Raw genomic sequence first — 24,382 nt, 5'->3', positions numbered from 1 at the left:
TCCCTTACAACTGGGATACCAGCTCGACCACTATACAATAGGGCACCCGTCGTGAGGTCTGCATTCCAGGCCCTAGCTCAGGGATGAAATTTTTAGACATGTCCTGGGCCAGAAACGAACCCAATGCCTTGAAGGGGAGGACCCAGTTCTGGCAGGATCCATCAACGGCTGCCTAAGAGCCCTTGGACTCTGAATAATTAGCAGTGGAGGCCACGGGCCTTGGGTGAGACTTAAAACTGTGCTGGCTTCGAGGGTGTCCCAGCACATCCCCACATGTAGTGGCTATAGGAAGAGAATCCTTCTGCTTGAGAAAAGGAGAGGAAAGAGTAAGGGGGGCTTCTCTTGCCGCTTAGGCACCACCTTGACCACAGTGGAGTAGAGCATCAAGCAGGTTCCCAGGGTACCCAGCTCCAGGCCTTGGCTCCGGGATGGTATTTCTGGACCAGCCCTGAGCCAGAAGTGAGCCCACTGTCCTAAAGAGCGAGACCCAGCCCTGGCAACATTCACCACAAGCTGACTGAGGAGCACTGAGTGAACACTGGCAGTAGCCAGGCAGTGTGTGCTGTGGGCCAGGGATGGTAGTGGCCACAGGAGGAGACTCTCCTGCTTAAGGAAAGGGAACAAGGAAGAGTGGGAAAGACTTGTTTTGCAGCGTGGGTGCTAGCTCAACCACAGTAGAAAAGAGCACAGGAAGATTCATAAGGTCTCAACTCCAGGCCCTGGCTCCCAGATGACATCTCTGAACCTACATGGGGGAAAAGGAAACTTGCTGCCCTGAAGGGAAGTTAGACAAGCCTGGCTGATTTCACCACCTGCTGATTATAGAGCCCTTGGGCCTTGAGTGAACATAGGTAGTAACCAGGCAGTGCTCACCACAGACCATAAAGGAGACACAGTGCTGTGCTGGCTTTAGGTATGACCTAGTGCAGTCCCAGTGGTGATGGCCACAGGGCTGCTTGTGTCACCTACCCCCAGCTCCAGGCAGCTTAGCACAGAGAGAGAGAAAGAGAGAGAGAGAGAGAGAGAGAGACTCCATTTGTTTGGGGGAAAGTAAGAGAAAGGAACAAGGGTGTCTGCGTGGTGATCCATAAAATTCTCCCAATCTTACCCAAAACACCAAGATGGTACCTCTTGTGAGTCTACAAGACCCACAGCATTACTAGGCTTGGGGTGCCCCCTAAAGCAGGTATGGCTGCAATCGCTAAAAACTTAGATCACAACACCCAAGTCCTTTTGAATGCTTGCAAAGTCTTCCCAAGAAGGACAGGTAAAACAAGATCAGACTGCAAAGACTACAATAAATACTTAACTTCAATGCCCAGACACGGATGAACATCCACAAGCATCAAGACCATCCAGGAAAACATGGCCTCAACAAAGAACTAAATAAGATCCCAGGGACCAATCCCAGAGAGATAGAGAATTCAAAATAATTGTTTTGAGGAAGGTCAACAGAATTCAAGATAACACAGAGAAATCATTGAGAATCCTATCAATTAAATGAGGAGCCTGAAATAATTTAAAAGAATCAAGCATAAATTATAGAACTGAAAAACGCAATTGACATACTGAAGAATGCATTAAAATCTCTTAACAGCAGAATTAAACAAGCAGAATAAAGACTTGGGGAACTTGAAGACAGCCTATTTGAAAACGCACGGTCACAGAAGACAATAGAAAAAAGAATTTTAAAAAATGAAGCATGCCTACAAGATCCAGAAAATGACATCAAAAGTGCAAATCTAAGAGTTGTTGGCCTTAAGGAGGAAGTAGAGAGAGAGATAAGAGTAGAAAGTTTATTCAAAAGAATAATAATAGAGAACATCACAAACCTAGAGAAAGATGTCAATATTCAAGCATAAGAAGGTTATAAACACCAAGCAGATTTAACCCAAAAAAAGATTATCTCAAGACATTTAATAATTAAAATTTTAAAGGTCAAGGTTAAGAAAGGATCACAAAAGCAGCAAGAGAAAAAAAAAATGCAATGGAGCTCCCACACATCTGGCAGCAGACTTCTCGGTGGAAACCTTATAGGCCAAGAGGAGGGAATAGCATGACATATTTAAAGTCCTGAAGGGGAAACAAACAAAGAAACAAACAAACAAAAACTTGTATCCTATAACAGAATTATCCAGGGAAAATATCCTACATCCTGGAAGGAAAAATGAAGACCTTCTCAGACAAATAAAAGCTGAGGGATTCTATCAACACCAGACCTGTCCTCCAAGAAACGCTAAAGGGAGTTCTTCAGTCTGAAGGAAAATAATATTAATGAGCAATAAGAAACCATCTGAGGGCATAAAACTCACTGGCAAAAGTAAATACACAGAAAAACACAGAATATTATAATACTGTAATTGTGGTATATAAACCATTCACATCCTGTAAAGGAAGACTAAAACATGAACCCATCAAAAATAATAACTACTAGGCTGGGCGCAGTAGCTCACGTCTGTAATCCTAGCACTTTGGGAGGCCGAGGTGGGAGGATCACTTGAGGTTAGGAGTTCAAGACCAGCCTGGCCGACATGGTGAAACCTTGCCTCTACTAAAAATACGAAAATTAGGCGGGTGTGGTAATGCTACTCGGGAGACTGAGGCATGAGAATCACTTGAACCTGGGAGGCGGAGGTTGCAGTGAGCTGAGATGACACCACTGCACTCTAGCCTGGGTGACAGAGTAAGACTCTGTCTCTAAATAAATAAATAAATAAATAAAATACAAAACTTTTCAAGACATGGATAGTATAATAAGATATTAAAAAAACAGAAAAAGTTTAAAGGCAAGGGGATGAATCCAACATGTAGAGTTTTTATTAGTTTTTTTCTTTTTTTCTTTGTTAGTTTGTTTATGCAACCTGTGTTGTCATCCGTTTAAAATGATGGGTTATATTATTTGCAAGTTTCATGGTAACCTGAAGACAAAAATCATACAACAGATACACAAAAAAATAAATAGCAAGAAATTAAAACATGCTAACACAGAAAATCACCTCCACTAAAAGAAAGATGGGAAAGAAGGAAAAAAGGAAGAGAGGACTACAAAACAACCATTAGACAAATAACAAAGCGGCCAGAACAAAATTCCTTCCTTATCAATAATAACACAGAATGTAAATGAAATAACTCTCCAATCAAAAGACATAGACTACCTGAATAGATTTCAAAACTAGAGCCAATGATGTCTTGCCTATAAGAAATACACTTTACCTAGAAAGATACACATAGACAGATACAACGATGTCAAAAGATATTCCATGCAAATGAAAACCAAAAAAGAGAAGGAGTAGCTCTACATAGATCAGACAAAATGGATTTCAAGACAAAAGCCGTAAAGAGACAAAAAAAAAATCATATAATAATAACAGAGTCAATTCAGTAAGAGGATATAATTGTAAATATAAATGCACCCAACACTGAGCAAATATTATCAGAGTTAAAGAGAGAGATCCCAATAAAATAATAACTGGAGACATCAATGCCCCACTTTTCACATTGGACAGATCATCCTGACAAAAAATCAACAATGAAACAAACTTAATCTGCACTATAGATCAAACAGGCTTAATAAATACAGAGCATTCCATTCAAAGGCCTCCAGAATATACATTCTTCTCAGCACATAAATTATTCTCAAGGGTAGACTATATGCTAGGTCACAAAACAAGTCTTGTAAAATTCAAAAAAATTGAGATAATATCAAGTATCTTCTCTGACCACAATGGAATAAAAACTAGAAATCAATAAAAAGGGGAATTTTGAACACTCTACAAATATATGAAAACTAATTAAATAATATGCTCCTGAATATTTCTTACTCAATAAAGAAATTAAGAAATAAATGTAAAACTTTCTTGAAACAAAAGAAAATGAAAATACAACATACCCAAATCTATAGGATACAGTGAAAACAATATTAGGAGGAAAGCTGATAGGTATAAATGCCTACATAAAAAAGTAAAACATTTCTAATAAACCTAGCATTGCATTCTGAAGAGCTAAAAACACAAGAGCAAATCAAACCCAAAATTAAGAGAAGAAAATAAATAATAAAGACCAGAGCAGTAGTAAAAGAACTTGAAATTTAAAAAAATACAAAACTCAATGAAAAAAAAATGCTGGTTTTTTGAAAAGATAAACAAAATCAACACACCTTTAGCCAGACCAATGAACAACAAAAGAGAGAGGACTCACATAAGTAAAATCAGAGATGAAAAAGGAGACATTACAACTGGTACTGCAGAAATTCAAAGGATCACTAGTGGCTACTCTGAGCAACTACACACCAATACTATAGCTAGAAGACAAAGATAACTTCTCAGACACATACAACATACCATGATTGAACCCTGAAAGAGTCCAAAACCTGAACAGACCAATAACAAGCAATGAGATCGAAGCTGTAACAAAAAGTCTCCCAAAAAAGAAACTTTGTACCAGGACTTAGTGGATTCACTGCTGAATACTTTTATTAAACATTTAATGAAGGATTAATACCAACCCTACTGTAACTATTTCAAAAAATAGAAGAGGAGGGAATATTCATTGTGTGAGGTCAGTACTACCCTGACACCAAAACCAGATAAAGACATTCAAAAAAAGAAACAAACAAACAAACAAACAAAAACTATAGGCTAGTACCTCTGTTGAATACTGATGCAAAAATACACGAAATACTAGCAAACCAAATTCCACAGCACATTAAAAAAAATTATTCATCATAAGCAAATGGAATTTATCCCAGGTATGCAAGAATGGTTCAACATTAGTAAATCAACCAATATGATATATCATATCAGCAGAATGAAGAACAGAAATCATATAATCTTTGCAATTGATGCTGAAAAATCACTTGATAAAATTCAACATCCTTTCATGATAAAAACCCTAAACATGGGGTATAGAAGGATCGTACCTTAACAAAATAAAAGCCATACATCGCAGACCCACAGCTGGCATCATACTGAACAAGGAAAAGCAGAAAGTCTTTCCTCTAAGATTAGGGAACAAGACAAGGATGCCCACTTTCACTCCTGTTATTCAACATAATCCTGGAAGTCCAAGCTAGAACAATCAGACAAGAGAAAGAAGGAAAGAGCATCCAAATTGGAATGGAAGAAGTAAAATCATCTTTGTTTGCAGATGATATGATTGCATATTTGAAAAACTTAAAGACTCAAAGAAAAAAAAAAGCCAACTCTTGGAACTGATAAACAAATTCAGTGAAGTTTCAGGATACAAAAATCAACATACAAAAATCAGTGGCATTCTCTATATAGCCAACAGTGAACAATCTGAAAAAGCAATTTTAAAAATCAATTTACAGTAGCAACAAATAAAATTTAATACCTAGGAATTACCTAAACCAAAGAAGGGAAAGAGCTCTACAAAAACAACAACAACAAAAAAAACTATAAAATATTGACTCAGTACATTGAAGAGGACACAAAAAAAATGGGAAAAGATTCCATGTTCATGAATTGGAGGAATCAATATTGTTAAAATGTCCATACTACCCAAAGCAATCTACAGATTCAATGCAATCTTTATCATAATACTAATGACATTCTTTACAGAAATAGAAAAAAATTCCTAAAACTTATATGAAACCACACACACACACACACACACACAACACACAAACACACACGAGAATAGCAAAAGCTATTCTGAGCAAAAAATTTAAAAACTGAGAGAATCACATTACCTGACTTCAAATTATACTGTAGAGATATAGTAACCAAAACAACATGGTAGTGGCATAAAAACAGATATGCAGACCACTGTATGAACAGAATAGAGAACCCAGAAATAAATTCATACCTCTACAGAGAACTCATTTTTGACAAAGTTTCCAAGAACATACATTGGGGAAAGGAGTCTCTTTGATAAATGGTGCTTGGAAAACTGGATATCCACATGCAGAAAAATGAAACTAGACCTCTATTTCTTGTCATGGACAAAAATAAAATCAAAATAGATTGACGACTTAAATCTAAGACCTCAAAGTATGAAACTACTGAAATCTGGCAAAAGATCTGAAGAGGCATTTCTCAAAAGAAGACTTACAAATGGCAGACAGGTATATAAAAGGTGCTCATCATCACCGATCATCAGAGAAATGCAAATCAAAGCTATGATGGGATATCATGTCATTCTAGTTAAAATGGCTTTTATCCAAATGACAGGCAACTTCAAAGGCTGACGAGGATGTGAAGAAAGGGAAAACTTCAACACTGTTGATAGGAATGTGAATTAGTACAACTATGGAAAACAGTATGGAGGTTCCTCAAAAAACTAAAATAGAATGACCATATGATCCAGCAATCCCACAGTTAGGTATATCCAAAAGAAAGGAAATAGGTATATCAAAGAGATATTTGTACTCCTATGTTTACCACATCACTATTCACAATAGCCAAGATTTGGAAACAACCTATCCATCAACAGATGAATAGATAAAGAAAATATGGTATATAAACCCAGTGGAATATTATTCAGCCACAAAAAAGAATGAGATCCTGTCATTTGCAACAACGTTGATAGAAGTGGAAGATATTATGCTAAGTGAAACAAAACAGGCACAGAAAGACAAGAGTCATATGTTCTCATTCGTGGGAGTTAAAAATTAAAGCAATTACACACACGGAGATAGAGAGTAGAATGATGCTTACCAGAGGCCAGGAAAGGGGGATGTGGGGAGTAGGGATGGTTGATGGGTACAAAAATATAGTCAGATAGAATGTTTAAGACCAAATGTTTGATAGCACAACACAGTGAACAATAAGCTAATGTACATTTTTAATTGCCTAAAAGAGTATAATTGAATTGTTTGGAACACAAAGAAAGGATAAGTGTTTGTAATGGATACTTCATTTACTCTGATGTGATTATTTATCATTATATGCCTGTACTAAAATATCTCATGTGGCAGGCCATGGTGGCTCATGCCTGTAATCCTAGCACTTTGGGAGGCTGAGGCAGGCAGATTGCCTCAGCTCAGGAGACTGAGACCAGTCTGGGCATCATAGTGAAACACCATCTCTACTAAAATACAAAAAATTAGGTAGGCATGGTGGTGTGCACCTGTAGTCCCTGCTACTTCAGAGGCTGAGGCTGGAGAATTGCTTGAACCTGGGAGGCAGAAGTTGCAGTGAGCCAAGATCATGCCACTGCACTCCAGCCTGGGCGACAGAGCAAGACTCTGTCTCAAAAAAATAAAACAAATAAACAAATAAATTAAATAAAATATCTCATGTACCCCATCAATGTATATACCTACCACGTACCCACAAAACTTAAAATTAAAAATAATAATAGTAAAAGGCAACTCTCCTTCAACAGATAAAGTCTTGAGCCTGAAGCTAATTTGCCCTAACTAGATGAGAAATACTCTTCAAGCAACCCCCCAAGACCAGAGTGACTAAAGATATTAGATTAGGCAAAGCAGGAACCAGCACTAAAACTAGCAGTGAGATTAATCCTACAGAAACTTTATGGATTGATGCTAAGGAGCTGCCTGAGGGTACACCGAGCATCTTTTTAAAATATATCTACTGCTACTACTGTTACTGCTTATGGCTAACACTGAGTGTTGAGTGCACAGTATACACTGCAGTAGGGCTTTACATGCATCTTTCCATTTCATCCTTACATAATTCTATGAAGCCCATATTCTCACTATTAGGGGCCCTGTTTTACATGTAAGAAAACAATCTAGAAAGTTAAAAATCTTTCCAATTTTTTCACAAAGGAAGTAAGTTATAGGGCCATGATTCAAACACAGTTTTATTTCTAAAGCTTATATTTTAAATTACTACTTAATATTCCCTGATTCACTGATGACTAAAAAAATACAATTTAGAAACTTTGGAAATATGACTACTTTTTGGCCTAATGTGGATAATGACAAGATGGAAAAGAAAAATATGAAATCTGGCATCATATTCAAATAATTTAACCAAAGGTCCTCATTAGTGCTGCTCTCAAAAGCTGAGCCTTGCTTTTATTTTCTAATGAAAAATGTTACTAGAAACATATATGCTAATTTTCCAATTAAGCTTAGCCCTGGAGCTAAAGTATTAACATTTTCCATAAATTATAAACTCTTAGAAGAAAACCAACACTATTTACTATGAATACATTATAAGTTAAAAATGGATGCTTACTGTTACTCAATCCTTACTGAAAGTATAACTAATAATCTGTTGATTCTGAAGAAAGACAATGTAATCCCAACAAAAAATAGCCCATGTCACATGTTTGCAAGCAGTAATTGCCAGGTGCGTGGGTTGACAGAATTCTGTATTTTCTTTCTTTCTTTAACTGGAAAAAATTCCAGTTCATTTAATAAATATATATGGGGTGAAAAAAGAAATAGGCAAAATGGATAATCCTTTTCTAGGTGCTATGCCCCCAATTTTTTTTAAAAAAGGAATGTTACAAAGGTCAAGCAAATCACGAGTATATGAGAAGAAAAAATTATGTAAATGATCTAAACTGAATATCTAACAATCTACTTGTTGAACAAGCCTCTATGATTTGGCCTTTGACTTTTCTCTATTTAGGCATCATTAACTTCAAACTATGATTCATTTGACATTAATAGTTAAGGTTCCTGTTTCTCTCTCTCTCTCTCTCTCTCTCTCTCTCTCTCTCGTCTTTCACTTTTCTGAGACACCACTCACTTGCTGTCCCAAGAAAGAGCTGTGAATATGCCTCAGCTTTCAGAACTTTCCATGAGAAAGTAACTTGATAAGGAAACTCAAATTCCAGAATGGGTAACTGCTTTGTACCTCTATTCCAGATATGCTTGTTTTAAAAAGTCTGTGTATCTTTTTAGGATGGAACAGAATTCTTTCAGTGAGAGATTAACTGTAAAAACCAGGAGGCTTCCCAGGAAGGTATCATGCCTAACCTTTACCTCTCCCTTACCACAGTATTTAGTACAGAAAGAAAACCATGGCACTATCAGCTCTTAAAACTACAGCACCATACCAACCTCAGTAGAGAAGGGGCACGAACAGTAAGATTCCTCTAGTAAATTTTACACACTTCAGTAGAATAGAAACAGACTACTCAAAAGCGAACGAGTCGCTGAACTGGAAAGTGTGTAGGCTCATACTCAGGACATTTATTATAAATCCCATTAAGTCCAGAGAGCCAGTGAATTATTGCCAAAATTAAACTGTATGATGCCTCTATCAACTGATTCAACAAGACTTCGGCAGATGTCTGAACATTGGAATTACAGTTTTCAGTGCTATGAGAGATATTAATCTATATTAGATATGATCCCTAACCCCAATGAATTTGCATCTGATAGGATACAAAAAGCATTAAGAATAGATTCTAATAAAAGAAAGGAAATACAGAGATAAATGTCCCATCAACGGATAAAATGTGGAAGTTATTTGGGGCTGTAGAAATTGGGAAAATATTACCTGGGTCCTAAATGATGAGAGAAATTTGGATATCTATAATGGTGGGGAAGTAAAAGAAATTAGAGGAGGGAATAACAACTACTTTCTCCTATCACCTACCTTGTGGACATCAAATAGTCTTCTCCTCAGAGTTATCAATAGTGGCCCTTTCATTCTGCTTCCTCAGAAGTCACCACCCCCAACTCATGTTTCTCAGTAACTCCTGATGCAGCTTTTCAATATAAAATCAGTATCATCATCTCACAGTCTTGACATTGTCTGCTCATACTGAGGCAACACATTAAAGGAGAAATTCTAAATGGCGCAAAGGACATGCATCAATCAAGCAGTCTCTTCGATTTTTGTTATTGGTGTTATCGCTGTAATAAAGCCATCACAAACAAGGTGATAGGCTGCCCTGGTTCTCAAAAAATTATACTTTTTATATTATGTTGAAACACTATAGTATGGCACATCCTTAATTGCAACAGCAAATAGGAGAAGCACTATCGATTAAAGAAATGAATATTAAACTAGAAGCTGCTTTTTCTTAACCTACCTCACTATGCTGAGTGACCTCATTCTAGTCACTTAATGTCTCTGTTTCCCAGGCGTACCTTTGGTCACTCAGCAATAATATCAGAGTTATTGCAAGGCTCAAATGTGACAGTTTATGTGAAAGCACATGGGAAAATATGAGACACATTCCAATGGAAAGGTTTCATTACACATAAGGCCAAGAGCAGTATGGTATTATGAAAAGCTCATGGTTTTTGAAGTTAAGACCTAGATTTCAACTCTAGTTCCATTACTTACCAGAATGGGCTTATTTAAGTCAAGCACCTCACTAAGCCTCAGCTCTTCATCAATATCTACTAGTTCTTTTCCATCCCTCCTCACAGAGTTGCTGTGATATTAAATACAAATCTAAAAGTCCTTAAGAAACAACAAAAACTTAAAGTACAGTGTATTATTTGCACTAGTACAGCCATTAATATTGTTACTATTACTTTCATGGTTACAGCTACTCCGATAATAACTTATAATATTACTTATTTATTAGAATATAGACTGACTAAAATAAGCATCTTTATCACTAATTCAGCTTCAAATACAATTGGTACAGGTTAAGGCCCTGTTCAAATAAAAAACTGTGTTCGTATAATTCGACTTTAGTTTATCCGTCAGTTAAAAAAATTCTCATTTAGTTCATAAACTACCTAATTCAGATTTGGGCAACAAATAGTCTAAGTTTATAAAAAGTAAACAAATCACAGCTGTAGTTAGAAAAAATAAACCTTTTAAAAACATTTTAACCAATATTAACCACTAAAATGCCAGTGATATGTGTGCTAAGCACATCAAACTATTCATTAAAAAAGGTCCAATGTTTTGCCTAGGTGTACGTTCTAGCCACTTTTCAAATTATACAAATTGCTTTTTTTTGAGGCAGGGTTTTGCTCTATTGCCCAGACTGGAGTTCAATGGCACAAACATGGCTTACTGCAGCTTTGATATCCTAAGCTGAAGCAATCCTCCCACCTCAGCCTCCCTTGTAGCCGGGAACACAGGTGCATGCTACCATCTCCAGCGAATTTCGAAAATTTTTGTAGAGACAGATTCTCACCTGTTGCCCAAGTTCAAACCGCATTATTTTTAAGCGCCATTTTCCTAGATGCAAATGTCAAGGCTCCAAAGTTATACAAAGCAGTAAGTTATATTTTCATTTCCCAAGTGCTGATATGCCAGATATTACACCCATACATTTCTTTTCCTTCATCATTTTCTTCTTCTGAGCTGGGGTAAGAAAATAGATGTAGTCAGAAGAGTGAGGGGGTGGGTTGGAGACAGAGCCACGGGTACATATTTGTGGAGTTTGGCCTTCACTTCACTTGAATATTGGACACATAAAGAACTTGCCCCAAAAGAGGTGCAGTCATTGCCGTTGGTTTCTGGAAGGTAATTTGTGTTTGCCTGAGAGCCTTGGGCTAAATAGAGAATAACACTATGATTTAGGGTAGGGGCTTTGGGTCACACAATATCTGTGGAGTCAGAGGCTGGGACCAAGCACATGGGCAATGAATGAATCCTGCCTACATAACAGGGGCCAATGACATCTCTTGACATAGAGGCTCAGGTGAGCTTCCTGTTGGTGACACTCCATGTGTATTATCACATGTTGGTACTCGAAGAGTAACATGTCCTGACTCTAGGAAGATGACAATAGAAGCTCAGCATTTGGTACTTCTACTGAATCCTGCCTTAAGTATTTCTTCCCCTGACGGATTTTAATCTGTGCCTCTCCTGACAATAAACTGTAACCATGAGTAGAACCATGGTTTTCAGTGAGTCCTGTGAGTTCTTCCGGAAAGTTATCACTCCAAAGGTGATTCTGTGAGGCCACAAACGTGCAGTTGGTGCCAGAGTGAGGGCAGTCTTGAGGACTATGCCCTCTAACTTTGTAGTTGGCCTAAACCCCTTACAACAGCTAACTAATTATGATTATAAGAGCAAACCATAACAAAATAAGAATTGTATCTATTTCATCCACCTTTATATGCTCAGTACGCAGTCTGGTGCCTGAGATGTGGTAGAGTTTCAATCAATATGTATCAAACAAACTTTAGGTTTGCTGAGACTGCTTTGAGGTCAAACCAGCATTTGTGCAGTGGTTTGTAAGACTACCAATTAAACTTTGATCAATGTAATCACAGCTAATTGTGCAACAATTGTATGGAATTTGTTCCATCTATACTTGAAATAGGCAATTCTTTAAAATTCAACAAGTCTTTATTGAGAATCTTCCTTTCCCAGGGAATGTGTTTAATGCTGTGGTTGGGAAAAATACGTGGCCCAGACGGCCCAGATAGCAAAGATGAATACGATGTAATTCGTGCCCACCAGCAAAATAAAAGTCAAGTGCTCCGATATCACAGCAGAAGTAGCATCTAATTCTCACAGAGGATGGACAATGGAGACAGGCGACATATCAGGTAAGATTTGAGCTGAGCTTTAAGGAAAATTATGAGTTACACAGGTACAGAAGAGAAAAAGGCAAACATAACAGTATCAGTGATAGCACTTTAGTAAATATTGTTTTTATTCTTTACATATTTTATCACACATACCATTCTATCAAGTTACCTAAAATATTATATCACTAGTGTTCTAACTATAATTTGAAAATCTAGCTTTATAACTAATGTCATACCAAATGATGTTTATCTATATTTGTTTTATTTAAACAACTTTCAGTTCAAGCAACTCAAATATAAAAAGGTGTGAGTAAATTTACAGAGGATAGTCGAGGACTTACTTGGTTTTTATCTTTTCTGTATAAAACGAAAATATACCTCTCCTTCCTCACTCCCAACCGAAATGCCTTTAAGCACTGTGAACATTTGAGAAAATGTCGGTGGTCTTACAAGTTTTTTTCAAAAACTTTTTTTTTTTTTTTTTTGAGACGGAGTCTCGCTCTGTCGCCCAGGCTGGAGTGCAGTGGCGCAATCTCAGCTCACTGCAAGCTCCGCCTCCCGGGTTCACGCCATTCTCCTGCCTCAGCCTCCCGAGTAGCTGGGACTACAGGTGCCCGCCACCGCGCCCGGCTAATTTTTTCTATTTTTAGTAGAGACGGGGTTTCACCATGGTCTCGATCTCCTGACCTTGTGATCCGCCTGCCTCGGCCTCCCAAAGTGCTGGGATTACAGGCATGAGCCACCGCGCCCGGCCTCAAAAACTTTTAAAACTCAAAAAGAATAAAACATTAAAGGATATTACATTTTAAATCAAAACTGGTTAAACAGCAAAATTTTTAAAAGGCACTGTCTATGTATAAGGTAAAATTTGTAGAAAAATCTGTTTCAACAGATTGTAACACAGAATGGTATTTCCTGAACTATCCAAGAAGGTGTTTCAGAAACATAAGTTTCCAACATGCTTAACCTTCTTTTGTTTGAGAAAGAGATGCCTTATAGAAATTTTTATTTACTCAATTTTTTAAAGTTATTTAATACCATTAAAATTATCTTGGTCTTCCTTTCTAAAAGGCGCTGTGAGTTTAAATTTAATCAAGGAGTTGAAAAACATGTATACTGAAAACTACTAAACATTGTCAAAAGAAATCCCATGTTTATAAATCAGAAAACGTAATATTCTTCAAATGTCCATACTACAGGAAACAATCTATATATTCAATACAATTCCTATCAAAATCTCAATGTCATTTTTTGCGTTAATAGAAAACTCCATTCCAAAATTTATATAAAATCTCAAGGAACCTCAAATAGCCAAAACGATCTTAAGAAAAATAAATAAAGCTGTAGGTCTCACACTTTCTGACTTCAAAACATAGTAAAAAACTATGGTAATCGAACAGTATGATACTGGCACAAAGAGACACAAACACCAATGGAACACAATAGAGAGCCCAGAAATAAACCCTCTAATGTGTGGTCAAATCATCTTCAACAAGATTACACAATGGAGAAGGGTTAGCCTCTCAACAGGTGGTGTTGGAAAAACTGTATATCCACATGCAAAAGAATGAAATGGGACCCTTACCTTATACCGCATGTAACATTAATTCAAAATGGATTACAAATCTATGCATAAGAGTAGACTGAGGCAGGAGAATCACTTGAACCCACGAGGTGGAGGCTGCAGTGAGCTGAGATCACCCACTGCACTCCAGCCTGGCAACAAAGCAAGACTCTATCTCAAAAAACAAAAAATAAAACAAAAACAACAAACAAACAAAAAACCTTCTAGAATAAAACATAGAAAAATCCTTCATGACATTGGATTTGGCAACTACATCTTGGATATGACACCAAAAGAATAAGCAGCAAAAGCAACAATAGACAAACAGGACTACATGCAACTTTAAAACTTCTACGTGTCAACAGAAACAACTAACAGAGTGAGAAGGTAGCCTTCAGAATGGGAGAAAATATTTGCAAATCATATATCTGGTAAGGGCTTAATAGTCAGAATCTATAAAGAACTCCTACAACTCAATAACAACAACACAAAACAACTCAATTAAAAAGTAGGCAAAGGAATTGAATAGACAGGTCTCCAAAGAGGATTTATAAATGACTAACAGGTATGTTAAAAGATGCTCATTACTACTAGTTATTAAAGAAATGCAAATCAAAACAAAATGAGATATCATCTCACACCTGTTAGGATGGCTACTATCAAAAGAAACAAAAAGTATCAAGTCTTAGCAAGGATGTGAAGAAATTGGAACTTTGGTGCACTGTTGGTGGGAATGTAAAATGATGCTGCTGATAGGGAAAACAGTATGGTGTTTTCTCAAAACAAAACAAACAGAGTTACCATATAATCCAGCAAGATCTTGACAAGGTATTTGTACATCCATGTTCATTGCAGCAGTAATCTCATATCCAAGAGGTCAAAGTAACTTAAATGTCCATCAATAGACGAATAGATAAACAGAATGTGGAATGTACATAACATACATTAAAATATTTTAAACATTAAAAAGAAAGAAATCCTGTCATATTCTACAACATAGATGAATGTTGAGAACAGTATGCTAAGTGAAATAAGCCAGTTACAAAAAGCACAAATACTGCATTATTCCACCTATATGAGATATCTAAAGTAGTCAAACTCTTTGTAACTGTAAGTAAAAAATGGTGTTTGCTAGGGGCTGGGGGAAGAGAGGAAAGAGAGCTGTTGTTCAATTGGTCTACAGAATTTTAGTTTTTCAGGACAGAAGAAAGTTTCCGTAGAGATTACCTACAAAGGAAAGAATATTAAACTGATGGCAACTTCTCCTAATGAACAATAGATACCAGAAACCAATGTAATATTATTTTCCAAATGCTGAGAAAAATATTGGTCTACTCAGAATTTTATAACTACCTGAACTGCAATTCAAGAATGAAAGGGAAAGGAAGACATTTTCATGGATACCAAAAGCAAGTTCCCCATCCACACACCCTCACACACAAAACAATCAAAGGTTTAGTTTAGAAGAAAAGTGAAATCAGAGACCAAATTTTATATACGCACACAAACAAAAATTCTACGCATACAAATTATTCAAAACATTCATTAATTTAATAGTTATAAAATAACTAATTGTGCACATGATTTTATTTTAAAGTGCAACTAATCAAACCGGCAGCAAGAAAGGCTGTGGTCTTTACTAGCAAGAAAACACCATAACGTCCATAAGCTGCTGGAAAGGAAGACAGAAACACTCAAAAATATTGAGCAAAGTATGTCGTTATTTATACATGATTTTAAAAAATAAGACTAACCACTAAAGGGATAAAAATATAGTCTAGGGTTACAAACTTGCAGAAGAATTTAATAAAATAAAATCATGTGAATAAAACAACAGAATGTTTTTTAAGAAGAAAAGAGAAGCAAAAGGAAATTTAGAAAAATACAAACTACTATGGTAAAAACATATCCAGATACGTCAATAATCTCATCAAATACATATGGATTAAACTCACCTATTAAAACACAAAATTTCAGAGCAACTTTTAAAACTACAGCTCTGTGCTTTAGACCTAACAGTCACTCCATCTTTGACACTCTCTCCTCCTGCTTCCTGGTGAAGAAATAGAAATCAAAAGTAACAAGGGAATTAATTCCTAGCTTAAAAATAAATAGAAGCCAGGTAAATGACGTAAATGACACTAGAAAAATGATACTACTTGTGAATCTTTTGGGTTCTAAATGAGCTTATCTAGGTTCTCTTAGTTTGCCTCAGCCCTCTCCTCTCTCTCAATAAACTGCAGTTATGACCCTTATTGGTTGCCCAACTACAGTGTTGCCCACGACATAGAAAATTGCTTTTCAAAGAAATTCTAGCCTTAATGCATACCAGAAACACCTCAGGAAAGTCAAAGTTAACGGATGATTTTTAACTCACCAGGGGAAAGCATTGTGATTGTAAGTATGAGGCAAGTTTGATTTAAGTGGAGAGAAGAACCGAAAATCTAGATACCCCACTAGGTTTACAAAGGTAAACTCCATCACAAAAGAAACTGCCTCTTGTGGCTCAAGATCCCACCCCCTCTTAACCTCAGATCTAAGCCAGAAAGAGGGAAGGAATGCATCTCTGAAAAGCTTCAGAGGATGAAACCACAACCCAGCAATCCCTCCAAACTCCCTCCTTCCCTTATACAATTGTCTCCTGCTTACAATACTGTTGGCAAACTTTCTGTGTTTTTCTTTGTTATGGACCTTTGGGGATCAACTCTAGTCTAATAAACTGAACTCTACAGCTGCTGTGGAATTATAACCTGAATTATGACCTTTTAAATACACATAATACAGTCTACATTTAGCTGCTTATTTAATGACTGATTAAATCTTTAAAGTAAGACTAACTAGAAATATTCAAAATAACATCATCTTGTCTTTTTTCTTATTTTAATTCTTACATTTAAAATGGACTCACAATAACTGGACATTAAGAATTGTCAGAGCTGTGATACACTAAGAGAGCCCATTATTTTGACTGAAAATGTATTTAAGTGTTATTTTGAGCAGAAACTTTGAAAAAATGTGTATGTACACATATAGCATGTTAAGTGTATATTTTGATCTGAATATTTTCAGGAGTAAAATATTAACTTCAATAATTGTAATACAAATGACAGATGTATTACTAATAAGCAAGTATGATGTACCTGTTGGAGCCAAAGGAAAATTTTCCCTTCGCCCTCTGTAGATTAAGTGAAAATCGATGGACAAAAGGCTGATTAACAGGAAAAAGAAATACAAATTTATTAACGTGCACTGGGGAGAATCACAGGGTGATCACCCCACCATGTGAAATGTGGTATACATGGTTATATACCCTTCTTTTTATTTATTTATTTATTTTTTATTTTTATATATGGAGTCTGGCTCTGTCACCCAGGCTGGAGTGCAGTGGCGCGATCTTGGCTCACTGCAACCTCTGCCTCCCGGGTTCACACCATTCTCTTGCCTCAGCCTCCCGAGTACCTGGGACTATAGGCACCCGTCACCATGCCTGACTAATTTTTTGTATTTTTAGTAGAGACAGGGTTTCACCAAGTTAGCCAGGATGGTCTCGATCTCCTGATCTCGTGATCCGCCCACCTCGGCCTCCCAAAATGCTGGGAATACAGGCGTGAGCTACCGCGCCTGGCCAATACCCTTCTTTTTAGAGGAAAGGGAGATGGGGAGGTGTGGACGATTTTATAGCGATAGCAAATGATTCTGGGGGGAGTTCAATGAACTTAAAGAACATACAATGAGCTGGGACGAAGTCTTTTGGATCTGCAGAGCAGACCGTGGTTTGTGACAAAACGCTGCCTAGGTGTATTGATGAACTTCAGTCTTCCTTCCTGTGATGTGAGTTCAGTTAATGAAAACTCTGGGAAGAGACCAAAGGTAATTGTTTTCTTCTTTGGCAGGTCCGAGCTTAGGCAGATAAGGGCACTCCAGAGAACACCTTCATCCTGTGCTTTGGGAGACACAGGATTGAGCCACAGGAGGCAGAGGGAGTTCAGCGAGACTCTGAGGCGGCTGCTTGTGTACAGCATGTAAAAACACCGTATTTGAGGGTATCAATTTCTGAGCTCCAATATACCAGAGATTTGTTTAATTGAACATTGGAAGAGCCTAATGAAAACTAGTCAATAACGAATTTAGAATCCAGCAGACATATGAGAACTTCCAAAATAACCTTGTGCTATTTACTGAGATCATAGAAAGTAAGGGTGGAAATCTGTAACCATGATTTTCAATGAATTTTTTTCATGAACTACAAATAGCCAACTCTCTTACAGGAAATACACACACACACACACACACACACACACACACCATTCAGTGCAGCCACATTCTCTCAACACACAAATTATTATTATTGTTATTATTATTATTATTATTATTATTTTGAGATGGAGTCTTGCTCTGTCGCCCAGGCTGGAGTGCAGTAGCACGATCTTGGCTCACTGCAAGCTCTGCCTTCCGGGTTCACGCCATTCTCCTGCCTCAGCCTCCCGAGTAGCTGGGACTACAGGCGCCCGCCACCACGCCCGGCTAATTTTTTTGTATTTTTAGCAGAGAGGGGGTTTCACCGTGTTAGCCAGGATGGTCTCAATCTCCTGACCTCGTGATCCGCCCGCCTCGGCCTCCCAAAGTGCTGGGATTACAGGCGTGAGCCACCGCGTCCGGCCTCAACACATAAATTATTATCCTGAGAGTGAGAGAAGCAGCAGAATTGTGTTCGTAACTTTAAAATATGTCAGTGCTGATAACGTAGCCACTGATGCTACCTAATTTTGCCAGTTTGAGACGTGAAAGAAGACATGATACAACATGGTGTCCAACATGCTCATTTGAAAGGTCCAAAATTAAGCCAGCAGAGGAAGATAATTTGCCCAAAGGGATATCAAGATAGTACATGAAATGCAAATAAAACTCAAATATCCTTTCTCATAATCAAGAGCTCTTTCCATAAATTCATACTGCCTTTAAGTTAAAGTTATTCTGAGACTCTGACACAGTAGATAAAACATAGACCTACTAAATACAAACAAAGCCACAATCCATTATGAAAGTTTTTTTCTCCATGGTAGGACAGAGACTATTTCCAGACAAATTGAAGAATTTTCCTTCCTGAGCCGTCCTCTATGCTTAAAGGAGAGATAACAAGAGAAAAGAAAAATGTCTTGCTTTTTGAATTAGACAGAAAGGTAAAATTCCAAAGGGAGAATATTCTGCAGAAATGGAAGCTAGACACAAGGAATTTATATTGCATGGAGAGTAACTGCAATATAGTCATTCAACAAGACATGGTCCTTAACACTCTAAATTACAAAACCTCAAAATAATCCTGAAAAACGGGATCACAAAATATAAAATGACTTCAACTTCCAATTTTCTTGCCTAACATGATGGTTACTCCATTACCTCTCAGTGGTAGTTCACACACATACACACAAATACACACTACAATGTACTTACAGAACTGTAGAGATAGCCTTCACCATTCATGGCCACATAGAGGCTAGCCTTCACTCCTTGGATGGCCACTACACGCAGGCCCACGGGAATTAGATTGAAGAGAGCTGGGGGGAGAAAAAGAAAGGAGGAAGGGATCAGTGACCTTTTGAATAAATAATCTTTTTTCTTATAATAATTCTTTTGAGAATTAAAACCTATTAATTGAACTTGGTAGAAAACTGGAGAGAGAAAGAAATAAAGAGAGGTCTAAAAATGAGGGAAATTGACTTCTTGACCCTGTGCCAGCATTAATTACCTATGTAACTTCAGGTAAGTTACATAAACTCTGTACAAAGGGGTTGGATTAGAAGGTCTCTAAAGGCCCGGATCTGAGATTTCAGGATTCCTGATCCTTAAAATTACCCTCAAACAGGGTAATATAAGGTAATTTTTTCTAACAAACAAATAATATGAACCGAAAAATTCTCAACAGGAGAAAATGTATCTGTAGTCATAAGAAATAACAAAATATTATCTTTACAACAGTCCAAAGCTTCTTGTTTTTAGTCTTTTCCTTGTTGTTCCAAACGTTATATTGAACACAGAAGAAGAATGCAAAAATTACTGACCTATTGGTGGTAACATTCAGATAAAACTTTTTTCTTGATATCTCAATTTTTTACATGTAAATAAAGAAAGATAAACAGATGGATAGATGATTGACAGTTAGCTTAAGCTATAAAGGATATATTTTATATATTTATATCCAGGTGGGAAAAATTCATGTATGTGTATATATGTATGTGTATATACACACATATATACACATATATATACACACATACACATATACCCAAAACCATTAAGAATTAATTTGACAAAAGTAATTCAACATCCTAAGATGAAATGGGAACATGCTTGCAGTCTTTACATATTCGAGTTGCTCATCACTCAAAGTACTCAATAGTCTATATGTCCACTTGGAGATGGAATTCATAGATCAGAAAAAAACATACCTAAGAGAACCTTCTATTTTTCTTCCAACAATGTATTTGTGTCCTTGGGAGAACTTCAGTTACTTTTGAGATCACAAAATGAGCATAAACAGAAAACATTGCCCCCACCCCGAAACAATTCACATTGCATATGGAAGAAAAGCAATCATACACTTAGGTTCTGTAGATGGCAACATGGATATGAATTAAGTATCTCATGGTTGTGTGCATACGAAAATATCTCTGCAGTTCATTTCAGTATCCTGGCTTCATTAGAAGTTCTCATCCACCTTTTCTATTGATAAAATTCCTCTCGGTTCTCGTCTTCTTCGTTTTTAATACAAGATACACATAAATTAACCCGAGGGCTACTGTTATTCAGGGATGCCTCTATTTTCCTGGGCTTCTCTCAACCTAAAATAGTAAGCTAAACACACACACTCGCAGACACACACTCTCACAGTATTTGGCTTTCAGTCAATGTTCAATGGACAGGTGTAGAGGATCAAGCCTTAGACCACAGGTTTGGTAGAACAGGATTCCATTCTTAGCTGTTGACATTGGATCAGTCTTTTTGCCTCTTTGAACCCATTTCCACATTTGTCATGAAAACTGAGACTAGATAAGAAACTATAAGTAGTTTCTCATAGATTAATTGTTGGCTCAATTTAGATTTGAACTGGTTTTATTTCTTGCTATATTCTTACCAGTGTCCTTGTGTTACTGAAACAACTTAAGAAACACAAGAACTAGACAAAGTCTAGTTGGGGAGAAAAAGCTAAGACATATGGAATAATATGATACAGTGTATAATTTACTTCTATAATTAAATATAATATATGCACTCTCTCTATATATATTCTCTATATTACAGAAGTTCAGGAAAATGGAAGCTCTGTGTGGCCTGAAGTATTCATGGAATGCCTTACACAGAAAATGGAACCTGAGTTGACACTTAAAGAAGCAGCAGAAGTTGAGAAAGCCAAGAACAGAAAACATTTTAGTGAGGCAGGAAGTTAGGTGGTTTTGCAGAGTAATGTGTGTATGCAGAAAGGGACTGGCAGATTGGAGGATCTGATTTATATTGGGGGGAAATGAGAAAGAACACCATGTAAATAAAATAAGGATAAATAACTGCGAGCCTGTCGCTCTAATCTTAGATATCTAGACTTTACCAAATGGGCAACAAGATGTGTGCCATATGAAAACTAGAGTAAAAACACAGATTATGAGTATGAGATTTGCAGACACACAGTTTCTAAACCCTCCACTAAGTTACATGGCTTTGAGCTATTCATTTAACTTCTCTGCCTTAGTTTTCCTATCTGTAAAATACACATGATAATCCTTATTGCACAGAGTTGATAGAACCAAATGCATTGTCATGTTTCTGAAAGTGATTCACAGAGACATGTCCTCTCGAAGAGCTATTTGTCATGAACACCTAATTCTTCTGTTTGTCAGGTAAAGTTACCATAAGGCTACTGTAAAAACTGACATATTGCCTCAGTAATACTTTTTAGTTTATATTCAGCAGATTGTTTTAATGCTTTAAAATATAATACTTTATATTTGTGTAACAATTTTCAAAGTGCTGATATGTTCATTAATTATATTTGATCCTCAACCATAAATGCTGTGAAGAATTTAGGACAGAATGATTATCTTAATTTTTAGAAGTACAAAAAGATTTAGAGTTAACCCAGGGGAAAATGCATCTAAACAAAGGCTTTCAGGCTCTCTAATGGGGCTACCTGTTCGAAACATCATATTTCATCTTTTTGTTCTTTCTTTCTTTTTTTTTTTTTTTTTTGACAGAGTCTAGCTCTGTCACTCAGCTGGAGTGCAAGTGATTCTCCTTCCTCAGCCTCCCGAGTAGCTGGTATTACAGGCACCCACCACCACACCCAGCTAATTTTGTATTTTTTGTAGAGATGGGGTTTCACTGTGTTGGCCAGGCTGGTCTCAAACTCCTGATCTTGTGATCCACCTGTCTCGGCCTCCCCTTTTTGTTCTTTTAATTTCCTCTAATATCTGTTCTTACCTTCTTGCAAATAAACAGATTATTCAGCTACATCTTCTTACATATCCTGCAACCAGATGTAGGATGTAGGTCCTATGAACTCACTACTGGTCAATGAGATGTGAGTCATCACATCATTACAGGCTTGAGGAATCCTTCCTTACAGACAACTTATAGGTGTCCTTTGCACCCCTTCTCAACCTTTGCCTATTGCTGTTTGAATGGAGATATGGTAGCTGGATCATCTGAAACCACAAAAACAAGGACTACTCCCCAGCGGGTGTTGGCAGGTGAGCTGGAAGGAGTTGGGTCCCTGAGAGCTTTGTGGAGCAGTGGCACAAGTCCAACATTCAATTACCCAGGTCTGGCTTTTATGGGAGAAAATAAGTCCTTGTTATTTTACTCTGTGCAATGCAGAGCCAACTCTAATCCTAACTGATAGAGATGCTAATGAAAGCAGAATTCATATGCAAGATATGAACTAGATGCAAGGTACTTCATTTTAAATAAAAGCAAATACTGGAAAATATTAAGTTCACTGACAATTACTGTGAGAAGGAGAAAAGACTTTCCAGGATAAATGCTAGGAACACTGGTTTACGTAGCTCACCATAGAAGGAAAAGCAACTATAAAATTTTTCCTACATGAAGAATGACAGCAAACTGATAACGCTAGGCAGGGACAAAAACAAGAAACCTGTTTGAAAGTTTTATATGAACCACAAGATGATAATGGCTTTTAGCTGGTTTGCTTTGTGAGACATACCAAGCCCATTTTTAAAAATCAGTAAATGATTTGAAATGCGACTTTATTGGTAAAAGCTAAACACGGTATCTCTGGAAACGTCCTCATCTGCCTCCTAAAAATCCCAAAAGGCGACAAATGACTTACTCTTATCCATTAATTATCTTCTGGCTCCAGCTCACAGGAGCCCTTTGCTACTCCTTTCACTACTCCTCAAAGCCACTGTCCTAACTCATAGTAACTGGGCTACTTGACTCCACCCACTCTTTAAGTCCCTTGCATCCTCTTATGCCATTTTCCTGCTTACAACCTGCAGTAATTCCTTTCCTCCCTGTCTCCAGTGTCCTTTAGAACCTGGCTCCAACCCACATTTCCAGCTTATCACCTGTCACCCTTTCCATCTGCTGTAACCGGCTTCACAGAGCTTTTTGCCATTTCCTAAGTTCCCCCTCAATCTTTAACTAGGCTGGAGTTTGTCCTCTTTTGTCCTCTATCTCTTTTTGGAAAGCTTATCTTCCCACTTCTAAATTTGGCCAACTCTTTTCATCATTTAAGGCCTACCTTGTTGAACTCCCCCATAAGTCTTGCCCAAAGCCCTTCAGAAATAATACTTCCCTTTTCCAGATGGCTTATTTCTTGTGTATATTTTGGTAATGGTATTTAGAACATGGTTTTAGAGTTCTTTGTTTATATCTCTGTCTCTATCCCTACAATGCAAGATTCTTGAGGGTAGTTGCTGTAATGTCTAGCCCAGTTACAAGTACATAGCTTTATTAAATAAATGCTATTATATGGGTTATGATAAAAACACATTCTTTCCAGGAATGTAGGTTTCCTTGTTACAATGAAAGTTCTTTTTAAGATAAAAATGAAATTAGAAACTTAAAGCATCTCAGCCTGATATTCAAGGTTAATCTACAACATACATTTGTGCTACATGGCACTTTCACTTCAATACTGAGTGCTTCTAGTAATTTGCTCTTCCTCCTCCTACCTTCTAAACTCCATCTTTTTGCTAACTTAGTTCCCTCTGCTTGGAATGTCACTCTCCCTACATCTTCACACTGAAATCCCTGACATACTTGAAATGACACACCAAATGCCAAGTGCTTTCTTTCACTTCTTAGCTGCCCTATTCCTGGATCCAGACTATATTTATCACAATTTATAGTTTTATTCCTCTAAAAAATCTGTTTCCTCTCCCAACCACAACTAGATTGTAAGC

At 37.1% G+C, this 24,382-nt stretch overlaps 1 protein-coding gene across 4 annotated transcripts in view; it reads right to left on the bottom strand.

Annotated features, from left to right (window-relative positions):
• FGF12 (fibroblast growth factor 12) overlaps window positions 1-24,382 on the bottom strand; it is a 587,755-nt gene that overhangs the window by 164,789 nt on the left and 398,584 nt on the right. For all 4 annotated transcript variants that reach the window (XM_015132497.3, XM_077990640.1, XM_077990639.1 and 1 more), the window contains 1 exon segment: window positions 19,416-19,519. In XM_015132497.3, the coding sequence (XP_014987983.2) occupies window positions 19,416-19,519 (104 nt within the window).

The sequence above is a fragment of the Macaca mulatta genome, chromosome 2 (assembly GCF_049350105.2).
Source record: "Macaca mulatta isolate MMU2019108-1 chromosome 2, T2T-MMU8v2.0, whole genome shotgun sequence".
In the NCBI taxonomy this organism is placed as follows: domain Eukaryota; kingdom Metazoa; phylum Chordata; class Mammalia; order Primates; family Cercopithecidae; genus Macaca; species Macaca mulatta.
This window is presented reverse-complemented; position numbering and strand designations above follow the sequence as displayed.